General features: G+C 45.2%; 1 protein-coding gene across 1 annotated transcript in view; it reads left to right on the plus strand.

Annotated features, from left to right (window-relative positions):
- Positions 1 to 10,500, plus strand: part of LOC311244988 (palmitoyltransferase ZDHHC7-like) — a 33,922-nt gene extending 23,422 nt beyond the window's left edge. The window contains exons 5-8 of the mRNA XM_084334716.1: positions 1,320 to 1,416; positions 3,647 to 3,728; positions 8,412 to 8,542; positions 10,225 to 10,500. Of these exons, the coding sequence (XP_084190842.1) occupies positions 1,320 to 1,416; positions 3,647 to 3,728; positions 8,412 to 8,542; positions 10,225 to 10,407 (493 nt within the window). The 3' untranslated portion in view covers positions 10,408 to 10,500. The remainder of the gene's footprint in view (positions 1 to 1,319; positions 1,417 to 3,646; positions 3,729 to 8,411; positions 8,543 to 10,224) is intronic.
- Positions 10,501 to 17,902: the final 7,402 nt, after the last annotated feature.

Raw genomic sequence — 17,902 nt, forward strand, 5'->3', positions numbered from 1 at the left:
GAGAGAACCAGGCATCAGGCTACACACTACGAGAGGGCCCCCCACCACTGCAGGTGAGAGAACCAGGCCCAGGCATCAGGCTACACACTACGAGAGGGCCCCCCACCACTGCAGGTGAGAGAACCAGGCCCAGGCATCAGGCTACACACTACGAGAGGGCCCCCCACCACTGCAGGTGAGAGAACCAGGCCCCAGGCATCAGGCTACACACCCGAGAGGGCCCCCCACCACTGCAGGTGAGAGAACCAGGCCCGAGGCATCAGGCTACACACCCGAGAGGGCTTCGGAAATTAAAAGCTTTCTTAACTACTGTACAAAAACACTTGCTTGTAGTAGATTCAAGATTCAAGAGGTTTATTTGTCACATACATACCAGGGCATACAGTGAAATGTGCAATAATACTAAATAATAAAATAGACATAATAAACAGGTAATAAAATAGACATAAAATAAGCATGATAAAATAGACATGTTAAAGTCCTGAGATAGTGCAATACAATGTTAGCTACGGATTAAGGCACTGGGTCCTATGTACACTGCTATACAATACAGTTTTTACTCTATATCCTTATGCTATACAGATGAATCCGTTCCGAATCAGGTCCCTTCTGCCACTCCTATGTCACTTTAGAACTAGCACAGGTGTTAATTTTCGGGGGCTGGTGGCGTAAACAAAGCGAGGGTACTTAACTTAAGTGCTTCCACAGGGAGGGGGTTGGGGGCTACTGCCCTCAGACCACCAAGATAATTTTTATATGGGCAGTCTGACTTGGGCTACTGTACCATATATTAGTGTTGCAATGCATGATAAATAAACAGTGAAAAAAGCTAAGAAATTGGATCGGGCTGGGACATTTGGGACGAATAAAAATGTAAGATGAAAATCTCCCCAGCCTGTGGCAGGCAGTAGAGGTGTGAAATCCAGAACAATAGGAGTCACAAAGTGGAGTGGTGGAGTAGTGGTAGAGTAGCAGTAAATGCTGGACTTCTAAGGGCTTCTACTGTACTCGCTATATCTAAACTATACTATACAAGAACCTAAAGAACTATACGAGTAGGCTAAATAAACATGTAATTGTACAAATGAGTTGATTTAAATGTCTGTTTTTCTTTCTGATTACTGTTCCCTGCGCGCTACTCTGCCCACCTGTATTTGAATCGCCCCCCTCGCTGCCAATAAAAACAAGATGGTGGCAGCCACTCCCTCGGTAGTTCTCAGTCTAAATATAGTGTTGAAAGGAAAGACACCAGCTGGTCCTCGTCGAGACGACGGTCTGTAACGCTACACTGTTCCACTTCTTCTCCTCCCCCCGCACAGTATCTGCAAGCGCTGCATCCGCAAGATGGACCACCACTGTCCCTGGGTCAACAACTGTGTGGGGGAGAAGAACCAGCGCTTCTTTGTGCTTTTCACCGTAAGTCCATTTCAGGTTCTGTTGTAATGGTCCATGTGGGTAATCAAAGTACTGCCCCCCCCCCCCCCCCCCTTTCTTTCATATTATTGTATTATGGGATGTTTAACACTTTCGCGACCACTGGGACCCGTCTAATATAGTGGTTGAGGACCAGCTTTTGTAAACAAACCTGTGTCTTTTTGTAGAGCTAAATCTATACTTTATAGTATTGCTATCTGTCCATTCTCATTGTCAATTGAGTTCATAAACCGTCCCTTCAAAATGGCTTAAAGAAAAAAAAATGCATCAATAGGTTGTCATTTTATAGCGCCGTGAATATAAGCATTATAGCGGATTTTGTCTCGTATATTTTCTGGGAGGCTAGATAAATGGCTAATAGCTGCTAACGTTATATCCAATGGCATTTCCGTTTTACAGATGCTAAAGAAATAACTGCAACTGCATATGATTGGGACTGTCCCAAAGCATGTATGCATGAAAGGGGGGGGGGGGGGGGGGGGGCGGGGGACGTTGTTTATTATTATTGATTACCAATAGCAGTGTTAGTCTAACTAGCCACATAGGCGTTCGCCTGGTTGGCTATCAGATCGGTGTCCGATGGGCCTGTAATTTACGTGAAGGGGATCTTACCGTGGTCGGGCCTGATCCCCCCCGAGCATTTCCCCGTTATCGATCGTCATCTGGTAGATCGATATGTCCATTGGCTGATGATAAATCCCCTTATTACATGGTGAAATCTGCGATCCGAAACGTAATCCAAGACACCAGGCTGTAGATCCACAATCATGCTACTGGAATATACATTGAAGGAAAGAAAATGAGTCTGATTCCTTCAGCCACAGGGCATACTGCAGTGGAGCGATGGCGCCCCTAAGAGGATCTGGCCAGTATTGCACATTCTCGAACTCACAGAATAGGGTAGATCTGCAGTGCCGGTCGGCGATATTGAACAGGTTATTAAAATGGAATAAAAGCAATAACAACTTGCCACGGCTATATACGTGATTCTGTCCACAACATGGATTCGAAGCACGTATAAACTCGTGGTCCGTCCCCAATGTGTTAACATACTGTCATCTTTTCCTTTCCGATGTCTCCTAATTGTGACCATCTGCTTAATCTAAAAGCTTCCCTGGCGACTGATAAAGGAGACTCCACAGCGGTGACCTATGTGAATGTGATTGGTGGATTAGAATAGAGGGGCGTGTCTAGTTCTAGGTTGTAGTTGGTTAACCCTTTCACGACCACACTATAGACAGTTAACCCTTTCACGACCACTACAGAAGGTTAACCTTTCACTGCCACACTCTGTAGTGTGGTAGTGAAAGGGTTAACCGTCTGTAGTGTGGTAGTGAAAGGTTAACCTTCTGTAGTGTGGTTGTGAAAGGGTTAACCCTTTGTCGTGTGGCAGTGAAAGGGTTAACCTTCTGTAGTGTCAGTGAAAGGGTTAACCCTTTGGTAGTGGTAGTAACCGTCTGTAGTGTGGTAGTGAAAGGTTAACCTTCTGTAGTGTGGTAGTGAAAGGTTAACCTTCTGTAGTGTGGTAGTGAAAGGTTAACCTTCTGTAGTGTGGTAGTGAAAGGTTAACCTTCTGTAGTGTGGTAGTGAAAGGTTAACAGTCTGTAGTGTGGTAGTGAAAGGTTAACCTTCTGTAGTGTGGTAGTGAAAGGTTAACCTTCTGTAGTGTGGTAGTGAAAGGTTAACCTTCTGTAGTGTGGTAGTGAAAGGTTAACCGTCTGTAGTGTGGTAGTGAAAGGGTTAACCGTCTGTAGTGTGGTAGTGAAAGGTTAACCTTCTGTAGTGTGGTAGTGAAAGGTTAACCCTTTGTCATGTGGCAGTGAAAGGGTTACCCTTCTGTATTGTCACAGTGAAAGGATTAACCATTTGGTAGTGTGGTAGTGAAAGGGTTAAAGTTTCTATTTACATTTATTTTTTTAAGTTGTGGCCTGGCTGTTATTTTTGGTGTCTTTTTAAGATAGGCCCTTTTTTGTGTCGGTGTCATCTTGTAGGCAAACCTCTGCTTCAGTCTCCCAAACCGCACGCATCTCGCGGGGACTGACTGGGGACATTTCAGGAGGTTAGGCGCAAGTAACCCAACGGTTTCGTGGTGTTTCATCCAAGACTGTCCCCGGAGGCTACTGTGTCACCGAAATTGCCTTGTAAAAGGGTCTATATTTTGTATTTGTATTTTATTTATTAACACATAGATTGTCGTCTCATCGTCTTGCAGATGTATATCTCCATGATCTCCGCCCACGCGCTCACCCTGTGTGGGTACCAGTTTGTGACCTGCATCAGAGTCCAGTGGAGCGGTGAGTGTCCCTTCAACCAGGACGTGACTCCAGTCGTGTGAATGAATGATTTAATGAGCCAAATCGGTTCTCTTGCTGTAAAATGATCTCTCGCATCATATTCACACACGTGTATCTTCTTCAGTATGCGTTCGATTTTGAGACGTCCTTCTGCGTGTTTACTAGGGCTGTACCCAATGTAATTTTTTAACATTCGAAGCTTCGATTGAAGTATTCGAACGAAGCTTCGAATGTCTATAAAAAAAAAACGATTTACTTCAAAAAATTCAAAATATATATATATATTTTTTAAACTAAATCCTCAATTTGAATAAAGTGATTAATCTGATTAAATGAGTATTTTTCTTTTATTAAATCAACTTTCTTTAATGAATATAACTCATCAGTTTCGTCAACATAAATCAAATCAAATCAAATTTATTTGTAAGGCCCGACGACACACGTTAATGTCCCCATGGGCCGGACATGTCTTCTTTAAACAAGTCAAGAAGAAAACATAACAATAAGTCAAGAACAGAACAAGAACACCATAAGGTCCAACAAATTAAAAATAAATGAAAGAATGCAAGCACTCCCAGACATACCACACGCGAAGGTAAGGAAAAACTCACTAAAACCTAACAATAGGGAAAAATAAATAATAAATAAATCCAATAAATAATCCAATTAGGGCACGGTTGGTATGAAAGTGATGGTGACGTTTTATAGTATAATATTAGTGTAGCCTAATCTTTAACTGCAACTGTGAAGAAAACCCCCATTGGTTTAAACAGATTGAATAGACACAACAAAAATAATAAAAAAAAAAAAAAAAAAAAAGTTTATTAACACTTTGATTGCCCAAGGTTAAATTCATGATATACCATCTGTTGCCAGCTCTATTTAACATGGAGAAGTTCCCCTTCTTTGCAGGGCTATAACTTTTTAAATTCTATTGCTAGATTGCCATAATTAGGGCCCATTCAATGTCTTATATGTATTGTTCATGGTGTAGCAACGTTAAACTTTTTCATTCACATATTCATACTAAAATATGGTCTAAAGTATAAGTATGTTTTCATCTCTTTCTGCAGCTTTCTCCAGAACGTGATTTATAGCCCCAAATGCATTATATTGATGATGAAATACAGTTTGGTAGGAATCTGTGCGAGATCAAAAATTTCAACTGGACGTACTTCTAGAATTTACTACACGTCATCTGATGTTGACCGGATGGGCGAGGGGGCGTTTATAATTCCGTGGGCAACGTTATACCATTCATCTAATGTGGGTCATATGTTCATCATAGCAGTTAGTATAGAAGATGTTAGAAAATAACGCTGAATCTTACCGTGGCTTCCTCGCGCCGCTGGCAGATGAGCGTGGAACAGAATTTTTTCCATTATGGGATGTCGAAATACCCAATCCATTTCCAGGTTGTATAATAGTATATACGTCCAAATCATGTTGTTTTTTTGAAGACAGAGTCTCTCTAATATTAGCGAGTGCCCGGAACACATATGGAGTGAGTCCTGCCGGGTTAAAGGTTGACATCCGGTTTCGATCTGCCGATCGGCCACCAGATGGCACTCTTGAACCGCTAGAGGGTTGAGAGGAGATCAGAACTGTGTGTCAAGGCTCCGGAACGGAAATATGATTTCGATCACAGATTTTTGAAATATTGATATCAAAGACGAGTTACGGCGTCCTCGGCAACTTGAGCATGGCTAGGAAAGACGCCGAAACACGTTTCCGGCAGTTAAAGTGTTAAAAATTCGAATGTTGATTTAGAATTCGAATGTCAACATTATGATCAAAGCATTCGGTACAGCCCTAGTGTTTACATTCACTTAATTAATGCGGGAAATAATACCTTTACAGATTTCTCTGACGTTTTATTTTGTTAAAATCCTATGAAAGTAGTCAAGTCAAGTAATTTATTTATAGAGCACATTTAAAAGCTCGAGAGCCAACCAAAGTGCTGTACAGTACAGTCAAAGCATAAAATCAATGTCCTATAAAATACAAAAAGGCACAACAGGACAGGACAGTACATTAAAAAAATAGGACAAGCGGATAGGGGAGCACAGAGTACAGTATAGCACACCGGGGACAAAGGAGCACACGAGGGAGGGGGCAGGATAAAATAGCATGGGAGTGTGTGGGTTAGGGTGTGGGAGAATCAGGATTAATCGAAGGCTAGGGAATAAAAGTGGGTTTTTAAACGGGCCTTAAATGTCTCCAGCGTAGGGGCAGATCGGATCTCCAGGGGAAGCTGGTTCCATAGTTTGGAGGCTACGGCCTTGAAGGAGCGATCGCCTCTCTTTTTGAGTCTGGTGCGGATCTTAGGGGGCTTTCACACTCAGCCTTTTGTATCGAATCACCGTCCCGGAGCACGGGGGGCAGTGTTCTCACTCACCCCTTTTGGGGTGCGAAACGGGGCTGAATCGTTTCACCCCCCGCTGAACGGGATCAGCTGGCAGAGGTGGTCTCGGGGTCGGTCCCGGGAGAACGGGGGGTGTGGCTTTTTGCGAGCTTGTACCTTTTCACGGGCGTGGCGCCTGGTGCTGACATAACGTCATAAATTTTGTTTGCCATTGCTATGTCTATACATTGTTCGAATGCATTTATTTCTATTAGACCAGTGGTGCCCAACCAGTCGGCCGTGGTCGACCAGTAGATCGCTCAAAACGCTCAAAAGCGGACTCTACAACACCATCCATTCGTGATAAAAGAGGTTCAAATATAACTTCATATTTATTGGCAATTTGTTCATTTTATATCAACATCCAGAGTCCGCAGTCGTGTTAAGACATTCCCGTTTACATTTTCGGTCGACCAGTAGATCAATGACATTCAATATAATCGATGCGAGCAATGTTACTATGTTGCATGTAGTAACGTTAGCGTTAGCCGTTAGCTTAGCGTTATTGTTAACCCTGCAAAACGATCAAAAGCGGACTCTACAACAGAGTTCCATTCGTGAGAAAAGGGGGGTGGGTTATATTGACGAGGCTTGACAACAGAGGTTCAAATATAACTTCATATTTATTAGTTATTTGTTTCTTTATCAACATCCATTCTCCAGTCTCCGTGATAACACTCCCCGTGTTTACATTTCGAGCGTGACATCATCGACTACGGCAAGCTTACAAGCTCAAAACGCAAACCGTAAACAAAACCCAGAGCGCACCAAGACTGAAGTGTGTACACAAACTAGAGGGGGGAGACGGGGGGGGGGGGGGGGAGTTTGTATCAGATCTCGGTACGGGCAGAACGGAACGAAATAGAAACGAATAGAGTGAGTGAGAAAGGGCCCTTAGTGACCTGGGTGCTGTGTAGGGGGTGATGAGCTTGTGATTGGTCTTTTAATGTGTGTGGGGAAATGTTGTTCATGTTCTATCAGGCAGTGGTGGCAAGTGTGCTCCTCTACGCCGCTGTCTGCTGGGGTGGTAATACCACGGCCAGGGATGCCAGGCGGCTGGATAAGCTGGTGAAAAAGGCTGGCTCAGTGGTGGGGAGGAGACTGGACCCACTGGGGACCGTGGTGGAGAGCCGCACGCAGAGCAAGCTGCTGGCCATCATGGACAATACCAACCACCCTCTCCACCGCCCCCTGGTGGGACAGAGCAGCAGTCGCAGCGGACGGCTCATCTCCCTGCACTCACGGACTGAGCGGCACAGGAGGTCCTTTGTCCCCACAGCCATCAGACTGTACAACAGCTTATTATAGTGCGGGGGACCTTGACCTCTGACCCACACACCTGTTTTTACACCTGTTTTTACACCTGTTTTTACACCTGTTTTTATACACTTTTTCATACACCTGTTTTTACACACTTGTTTTATACACCTGCTTTTATCTCATCACGCTCCTATTGATATTGATAGATGTGATTTAATTGAATTTTATCATGTGCTTATTTTTAATTCATGATGCAGACATAACGTGAAATAACTGAATGAGAACTGAGCTGCGAGATACCCTGAATTTCCCCAAGGGGATTAATAAAGTATCTATCTATCTATCTATCTATGTATAGGGGTGCTGCACCCGATAGTGCCTTGAAGGTGAGGAGGAGGATTTTGAAATCTATTCTAAGTGGGACTGGGAGCCAGTGTATGAAAGATTTCATTGGTTGAAGACGACCTTAAAGGAACACGCCAACATTTTGGGAAATTTGCTTACCGTCTTCTCCAGAGAGAGACGAGAAGATGGATACCAGTTTCCTCTCTGTGCGTTCAGTAGAAAGCTATCTGGCTGCACGTTAGCCTAGCTTAGCACAATGAATGGAAGCGGACATGGCCGGTTAGCCTAGGCATTGTCCAACTAACACCTCTCCCGAAGGCTAACCGGCACTGTCCGCTTCCATTCATTGTGCTAAGCTAGGCTAACGTGCAGCCAGATAGCTTTCTACTGAACGCACAGAGAGGAAACTGGTTATCTATCTTCTCGTCTCTCTCTGGAGAAGACGCTCTTCCACTGCACAGAAATTAGGTATTTTCTTTTGAAAGTGGTTACCAATGGTTACAGGCAGCCATGTTGGAAGAAAGAGGACTGCACAAACATTCCGTGCAAGGCCTCTGTTGAATCGATATTGAATCAAAATAAAATAAAATCAGGACTTCGAAATCGAGGTATTTAGTGCTGATACTCTGCATCATCACTACAGCCTTCCATGCCGCGTTGTTTTCTCTCCCCAGAGTGCAGTGACTTCTCCCCTCCCGTGACGGTGATGTTGATGATCTTCCTCTGTCTGGAGGGCCTCCTCTTCCTCACCTTCACGGCCGTCATGTTCGGCACTCAGGTGCACTCCATCTGCAACGACGAGACGGTGAGCGGCGGCAATTCGGCAAAACCACCACCGCAGCACTCGGCCGCAAAAAGATCAGGGCTGGCTTGTCAGGGATAGCTACAGTCTAGCTAGGCTGGACAAGATATGCCTTCTAAAGTGTCCAAACGGAAGTACAGGCTACAGGCGTTTCCGGTTCTGACAAAACAATTGTAGAAACGTGTGAAGTGCACAACATCTCCTGGTTTGAGCCGCTGCAACGGCTTCGCCTGAAGAATTTACTACATGACCGGGACGCCTCATTACTTTTACCAAACGGTTCGTGCGTTTTTGCGAATTTGATTGGCCACTGACGCTTCTGGTCCGTTTCTGGTCATGTGACATGTGCGCCCAATTGTGTGACGGCAAGTTCTTTGGACGGTTAAGCTTAGGCGCTCTTTCGAAGTTGGTTAAGGTTAGAGTTTGTCTTAGAGCAGGGCGATAGAACACCAGCCCTGATTCCAAACTCTAACCGTAACCAACTGCGAAAGAGTCGCCTAAGCTTAACCAGTGATAAACTAGGCGTTAGGTCGTCTGCAGGCTGTTCGACGCAGAAATGGGCTAAGACACTGCTTGTCATGCGATTGGGCGCACATGTCACATGACCAGAAACGTGCGTGGCCAATCGGAGCGCAAAACGGGAATGCGGAAACACGAACCGTTTGGTAAAAGCATAGACGCGACCGGGACGTCCTAGCTTGTTTGCTGACGGGATTCGGGAAAAGTTTGGTCTGTTCGGAGGCAGCTTCCAGGGGAAGTACATACACCGGAAATTCTACCCCACACACACTTTCGGCCGTAGTTCTTTACCAGGCTTCATCTCACGGAGGAGATAAAACTGGGAACGAGGTTACGGTCTAGCAAACGCTAATCAGACAAGTAGTACAGCGTGACAGAATAGTTGCAGTTCCCTTTGTTCCTTCCTTCCTTATTTTCTTACTAATTCTACACGATAAAGGATATTGCTACCATCCTCTTCAACAAATTGTGTAGTAAGGTTTTAATGAATCCCCCATTCCACACTTAAAACGTCCCTGTAGCATCTCAATAGTACGTTCTGCACACACATTGGACTGCATGGTAATTTAGATTTAGATTTGATTTGATTAGGGATCCCCATTAGCTGGTGCGATAGCAACCATACAAAAACAATCACTATTGCAAAAACTAAATTATTAAAAGTCAGTACACACAATGCATAATGAAACTACTGTAACAATTAAGATGGCTACAATTACATTAGTGTAAAACAAAAACAAAAAATTACTTTACAGTGTTAAAAACAATTTAAAAACAATTTAAGATTCTTTTTAAAAGTGAATCTACTGTAAATGCAGCAGAGGTTCCGAGGCTGGCCATTCCACAGAGTTAATGCTCTAAAAAAATAAAAGATCTCCCGAAAGCGCTGGTTCTAGGACCTGGCCATTCACGCTGCCCACTACTGGAACCTCTAGTGTCATGCTCGTGCACAGTATTACTAAAAAACAATCTGATTATGTATAAAAACAGGAGTTTAGTAATGAGAGGCACTAGCTAGATATCACGACTACAGAGGAAGGAAGAGGCACTAGCTAGCGAAACCCTTCTCTGCGTGCTAATGATGACATAACAATTCATTCTAATGGCGACTGCCGTGTGGGTGTTTGGTGGCGAGGTTGACTCCAGTGTGTCTCCGTCCCGCGCAGGAGATCGAGCGTCTGAAGAACGAGAAGCCCACGTGGGAGCGGCACACGCGCTGGGAGGGCATGAGGAGCGTGTTCGGGGGCCGGCCCTCTCTCCTGTGGATCAACCCCTTCTCCGGGCTGCGGCTGCGGTGGCCGCTCCTCGCCGGGCGCTCCCGCAAGAGCGGGGCGGAGTTCTCCGTCTGACCCCCGCCGACCATCCGGGGAAACCTGACACTCCCAACAAACTCCAGTCCACTTTCTTGGGCTGTTTTTGCTGTTTAAAAAAAAAAAAAACTTTCACTGCCACACTACAGAAGGTTAACCCTTTCACTATCACACTACAGAACAACCGTCTGTAGTGTGATAGTAAAGGGTTAACCTTCTGTAGTGTGGCAGCGAAAGGGTTATAACCTGCTGTCGCATCGCAGTGAACGGGGTTAACCGTTTGGCAGTGCGGCAGTGAAAGGGTTAAACATGTATATTAAAAAAACTGGGAAGTGGTGACTGCAGCGCTGGTCTCTCTCTCTGGGGGGAGACTATGAAACCGCGGCACCGGGAATTGAAAGTGTGAACTGGATTCATCGCGCGGGCGGGCGGGCGGGCGGGCAAGCGGCCGTACGAGGGACTGTACGCATCGGACGTGTCGTGAGAAACCAAACCGCCTGGCTGGCTCTCTCTCTCCGGCTGTGGCTGACCACGCTCTCCCACTCTCTCTCTCTTCGGGAACATCTCCCACTCTCTCTCTCTTCGGGAACATCTCCCACTCTCTCTCTCTTCGGGAACATCTCCCACTCTCTCTCTTCGGGAACATCTCCCACTCTCTCTCTTCGGGAACATCTCCCACTCTCTCTCTCTTCGGGAACATCTCCCACTCTCTCTCTCTTCGGGAACATCTCCCACTCTCTCTCTCTTCGGGAACATCTCCCACTCTCTCTCTCTTCGGGAACATCTCCCACTCTCTCTCTTCGGGAACATCTCCCACTCTCTCTCTCTTCAGGAACATCTCCCACTCTCTCTCTCTTCGGGAACATCTCCCACTCTCTCTCTCTTCGGGAACATCTCCCACTCTCTCTCTTTGGGAACATCTCCCACTCTCTCTCTCTTCGGGAACATCTCCCACTCTCTCTCTCTTCGGGAACATCTCCCACTCTCTCTCTCTTCGGGAACATCTCCCACTCTCTCTCTCTTCGGGAACATCTCCCACTCTCTCTCTCTTCGGGAACATCTCCCACTCTCTCTCTCTTTGGGAACATCTCCCACTCTCTCTCTCTTCGGGAACATCTCCCACTCTCTCTCTTCGGGAACATCTCCCACTCTCTCTCTCTTCGGGAACATCTCCCACTCTCTCTCTCTTCGGGAACATCTCCCACTCTCTCTTCGGGAACATCTCCCACTCTCTCTCTCTTTGGGAACATTTCCCACTCTCTCTCTCTTCGGGAACATCTCCCACTCTCTCTCTCTTCAGGAACATCTCTCTCTCTCTTCGGGAACATCTCCCACTCTCTCTCTCTTCGGGAACATCTCCCACTCTCTCTCTCTTCAGGAACATCTCCCACTCTCTCTCTCTCTCTTCGGGAACATCTTGTTTTTAAACCAGGACTCGACGCCCGTCGGGAAGCGTGCAGTCGGGACAGCGGTGTTGATTACTGTTAACGGAGGGGCTCTCGAAAGTATTTAGTGCAAATTAATGTTCCATCGGATTAGAAGGACTGTCTGTGACCTTTCATTCTGATGTCCTCTTCATCACGCTGACGTCTCGTCTTCATCAGAACGCTCCCTGGGAAGGAGCAGGAGGCTCATCCTCGTCTTCATCAGAACGCTCCCTGGGAAGAAGAGGCTCACCTTAATCATCAGATTTCAGAGGACTGTTTTAATATTTATTTACTTTTAAAAGACGCTGGTTGTGCTTTTTAAAGGACGTACAGGTGAACAGAGGGCCGCTGAGGATCATCGTCATTACTGCGCTGCACTGTGTTCCATATCTTTTCATCCATGTGTTGCTGGATAATCCACATGGTTCTGAAAGTGACTTTAAGGTTATAGTTGTGGAGGAGTATAGCAGCCCGGACCTGGCCTCGTCATGATTCGCCAACTTTTTCCCCTTTTCTAAAAGAAAATCCTATAATAATAATAATGATGATGGTAATAATCATATTATGATTTCAGTCTGAATTGAATCAGAATTCTGTGTATATTTGTAAAAGTGTAGAAGTGGGCACTTCAAGGGGCCAGATCCACGGCAAAAGTAGATATGTTTCTGAAAACGTACCAAGATTTTCTGTACATATATTAAACATCTAGATTTGTATATATATATATTAATAAACATGTTGGAATAAACATGCAGATGTTTAATATAGGTACAGAATTCAAGGAAAATAACTCTACATTTTTAACTCAAAGATCTATTCTGGTGGAATTCCCCTTAATTCACATTTGTATCCAATCAAAGTTACCTCCAACGTGTGAACGATTAGTAAGCAGTGGTCATCGGGGTGGTCATCTGGTCATAGTGTTATGAATTGAAAATGGGGGACCCTGATGTAAACAAGATGAGTCTTTCTCAGGTCTGCATCCCCTTAACAATTGTGTGTATTGAGCCATACTGTATTGTACCCATTCTGCAATCTGTTCATAACATTTTCAATCAATCAATCAATCAATAGAAAACCTGGAATAGTCATGAAATGTGTAAATGGGGTTTTCCTGGCCTGGGCACGTTATACAAGCCCAAACTCTTTTGGAAATGTCACGGAAATAATTATGTTAAAAGGCTCTTTTATTTTTTTCAATCGGTAACGTCTGTAATGTTGGATTTTGCTGGCAGATGGATCTAGTTACCTTTGGCCAAATAACAACCCAGTTCCTTAAAGGGGCACTTCACCCAAAAAATTATGCAGATTTATTTTGCACATAATCTCACCGTGCAAAGTGGCAATTTTACACACATTCATTTAGTTTGACAGTTATCGAGAGTAAACAAAGGCCCACAATGGCTCAGGAGGTAGAGTGGTCATCTGGTAATCAAAAGGTTCCCAGTTCGATTCCTGCTGTGTCGGCACGGTGGTGTAGTGGTTAACACTGTCGCCTCACAGCTAGAAGGTCGTGGGTTCGATTCCCGCTTGGGGACCAGGTTGCCGTGTTGCCAGTTACCCAGGTGGGGGGTATCTCCCGGGCCTTTCTGTGTGGAGTTTTCATGTTCCCCCCCTCTGTGCTCGCTAGCCCCCCCCCCCCCCCCCCCCCCCCCCCCCGATAAGAGAAACCCAAATGGAAAAACATGCACAACAGATCGCTAACGCTGTGGTGTCCCTGACGAAGACGGACAGGAGCACTTTAATTGGTCCCCGGGGCGCGGCCCCTTGTCTGCTCCCGGCTGCCCTTGGGGGGGGAAGGACGACGGGATGGGAGGTGCAGAGAGGACATTTCGTCAGTGACTCCGTGCATGTGTGTGTGTGTGTTCCTGTGGGTCGCCCATCGCATGCATGTGTGTGTTAATCTGATGACAAATAAAGACTTAACCCCTAGCTGCCCCCGATGAGCAGGTTGGCACCGTGCATGGTTGCCTTCGCCGTGAATGTGTGAGTGAATGGATGAACTTGAGGCATAAGTTGTAAATCGCTTTGGATAAAAGCTGCTACTGTATATGAATGCAGTCCATTTATAAATGAGTTTGAATATGGCCATCGAGGAATATGTCATCGGAGACATTGAATCCTTGTGTTGTGCTAATTACAGGTCCGTGAAATTATGTAGATGAAAAAATAATAACATATCATTGGTTTTGGTGAAGTGCCCCTTTAAATAAGTCTACAGTCACAGTGGTCGCTGCTCGGCAAAACAAAAATGTGGGACATTCAGCAAAAAGAAATGTAAGAACAAACACGTCTTGGTCATGGAAATTGCACTGTATATCATGGAAAAGTGATATGAGAATGACCATGAGAATGTCATGAGATTTGAGTGTGTAGCGTAAGAAAGTGTATAAACGCTGGGTTTATGTCTGGACTGCAGATGGCCGTTACTGATGGATATAAATATCAAATCGAATGTTCCTAATCCTACCAAGTGTAAATCACGTCGTCTTGGCCTCTTCTCTCCCGACTGTTGGCCGTCAGTGAGAGATGTCGCCCCGACGGCGTGCATCAAGCTGTGTCTCGCTGTTCGGTCGCAGATTGTCCTGCGTTCTGAAGGTTGTGGACGTGTTCGGGAGGACGTGTGTAACAAACTGTTATCCCTTCAGCACAATCGGACACGCTGCTGTACACCGATGTTCCTCTATTGGGCTGTGGCGGGGTTCTCTCCTAGATCCCTCTAGAACTCCCACAAACAATGGCGTAGTCGGAAAAAAAGTATTGTTGGTGTTATTTATTCGCCGGCCTCCCAAGGTGCAGAGGTGACATTTATTTACAAAAAGTAACACAAGCGGGGGGGGGGGGGGGGATACACTATACCTACTAGGGGTGTAACGATGCATCGAAATGCATCGATTCTAATGTGACGATTCAACTGCATCGATTTTAAAATGTCAGAATCGATTATAATCTAAATGAAAAAAAATATATAAATCTTTTTAATGTTTTTTTTATTTTTTCGTGTGTATTGTTTTTATTGACCTATAGTCCATTCATGCTCAGTGAATCAGTTCCCCCCCAGCCACATTTGTGTATTCAACATTTTTTGGGGAATTAACTGATAGAAAATGTATCCAATCGAATCGTGGTCAAATGAAGAGATTTCATGATGCATTGAATCGTTGCCTGAAGAATCGTAATCGAATTTAATCCTTGTGAGGTCGCATCGTTACACCCTATTACCTACAATACAAAATGAGTTCCACAATAACTCACGATAATACACAGAACTAACGAAACACTTACAGAGCGTCACCATGTTACCTACTTCATAACTCCGCAGGTCAAGACTCCTCTGTTTGGCCAAAACGGCCCTCATGTACCTGGTAGCTTCACACAGGTGCCACACACATCATTAATTAATGAACACTTCCTACACAGGTGCTCATCAATTCATTAACCTACCCAGCAAATATAACTATAATGTATTCTTCATTTATGACTTAAAGACATAAGTACTGGACCTTTTTAAACATATCGAGAGGTTATTTTACATGCATGCGACACGTGTCCCCCTCACAAGTATTCCATGCTGCACCCTCTCTTACCACTAGGGGTCGCTCACGCTGATTGTGTGTATTATTATCAATCGATTATCTTTCTGCATCGCTTTCATCTTTCCAAATGAAATGGGTTTAGGTGATACAGTGTCTAGTGGACTGGAATGACGTATCAAGGAATGTTGTCTGGGGAACGGACTGAATTTGAGGTTTCTCTTACGATATTACATGCAGTTTGTTGTTTTTGACTCCTTGTCATGCTGTTGTACGACCATTTCACCGAATGGCCATTAAATGACCTGTATCTCTACCTCTTTAATGTTCTGTCTTGGAGATCGTTACTGTGAGGCACGACACAAAACGAGTTGGTACTAGACGTCCACTGAACATCCTCCTGACGTATTCGCTAATAGTGAGAGAAAAAAAAGAAGAAAAATGGCAGAGAGTAGGGCTGGGCGTTTAATCGAGTTTCAATCTCAATGACGTCTTCCCACGTTCATGAAAACAAGATAATCCGGATATAATTATTATCGTGCCGTGTGTCCCTCTCATTCTGTCTTGTGTTGTAAATGCGGCGCACCCTTCCTTCACAGGAACCCCCCCCCCAAGCCAAAACAGTTTCTCCAGTTATTTTTGCTGTCTTGTAAAATATGTCAGAAAGGCAACCTTTGGTCGGGAAGAAACATAAAACGAATTCAGTAGTCGTCTTATGATGTTCTCAAATTAATGAGTGATCGTGCTTATTAATAATCGTGATTTCAATATCGATCAAAATAGAAAGCGGAAGGATTGTAAAGGCAAGACTGGGAATGCTGACCCATTTAAAGGAACACGCCAACATTTTTGGGAAATTTGCTTACCGTCTTCTCCAGAGAGAGACAAGAAGATAGATACCAGTCTCCTCTCTGTGCGTTCAGTAGAAAGCTATCTGGCTGCACGTTAGCCTAGCTTAGCACAATGAATGGAAGCGGACAGTGACGGTTAGCCTTCGGGAGAGGTGTTAGTTGGACAATGCCTAGGCTAACCGGCACTGTCCGCTTCCATTCATTGTGCTAAGCTAGGCTAACGTGCAGCCAGATAGCTTTCTACTGAACGCACAGAGAGGAAACAAACTGGTATCTCTCTTTCCCAAAATGTTGGCATGTTCCTTTTAAAGTTTACAACTTAGAGCTCTTTTTTTTTTTGATCCACTTTTTCTCCCATTTTTCTATATTTTTCTCCCATCCCAATTTTCGTATCATCCAATTCAACCCTCCCCTGTCACGAACGCTGTTTCTTGCCTCCCACAAGCCGGCTGCAATGTGGACTAAGTCATACATAGCACAAGTCCCCTCCGGTACTTGAGGTAACAGCAGTCGCATCTTTTCACCTGCGCAGCTCGATCACTCAGTGTCGAGGAGTAACGCGTGGGAGGCTCACGCTGCCCCCGACACTTCCTGATTCTACTGCGCAGGCGCACCAACCGACTTGTAGGAGTCGCTTGTTCACAACGTTCGATCCCCACCCTTCAGTTTTCCCTCCCCGTAATACGGCCAATGTGTATTACTGCGGACGACCAGCCAAACTGAAAAACAATGTGGAGAGCTGGATTCGAACACGCGAATCCTAGCGTCTCCACACTGGTGGCGAGTGCCTTTGACCACTACACCACCTAGCCGCCTCAACTTAGAGCTCTTAAGGCCTCTGCATGCTACAGCAAATTCAAAGCAACTTCAACACAACATCGGCGCGATTTCAGCGCGCTTGTTGCAGACAGTCTTGTAGACTGTGTTGCGAGGGCGTTGCGTACCTGTGTCCAAAATCTAATCTAAAGACCCGTTGCGTTGGTATTGCGTAGCAGTGATTGGTTGGTAGTGAATGGGGGCGGGGCTGTCTGTCACTTCTAGTCAGGCTGGCTGCTTATAGCTTATCCGCAACAGTAAGTTACTTCCGGGGTAGGCCTGATTGGCCCCGACAGGCACGTGACGCGCAACTTTCTCTGCCGCTATATGCCAGTAACCGCCCCTTATTCAGTATCCAGAAATAGCTCAATTGGCAAGACTGCATGGCTGTGGATCCTACGGCTCGTTGCTGGCGAGTTCGATTCCCTTCAATTTTTTTTTTTTTTTTTTTAACGTGCATTCGCATTCTTTCGCCGTTTCATTTCGCCGGTTAAGTTTAGGCATTGTTTCGGAGTTGGTTAAGGTTAGGCATTGTTTCGGAGTTGCTTAAGGTTAGAAGGGTTAAGTTTAGGCGCTGTTAAGGAGCTGGTTAAGGTTAGAGTTTGACTTAGAGAATGGCAATATTTTTTAACGTGCATTCATTTCGCCGGTTAAGTTTAGGCATTGTTTCGGAGTTGGTTAAGGTTAGGCATTGTTTCGGAGTTGGTTAAGGTTAGAACGGTTAAGTTTAGGCGCTGTTAAGGAGCTGGTTAAGGTTAGAGTTTGTGTTAGAGAATGGCAATAGACAGCCTATTTCCGCGCGACAGCTCTCAGCAGCCTCGTCGCGCGTCCTGAGTTTCCCGCGTCACGTGCCTGTCGGGGCCAATCAGGCCTACCCCGGAAGTAACTTACTGTTGCGGAACAGTTA

Source organism: Notolepis coatsorum (genome assembly GCF_963971535.1).
Source record: "Notolepis coatsorum genome assembly, chromosome: 18".
Taxonomy (NCBI): domain Eukaryota; kingdom Metazoa; phylum Chordata; class Actinopteri; order Aulopiformes; family Paralepididae; genus Notolepis; species Notolepis coatsorum.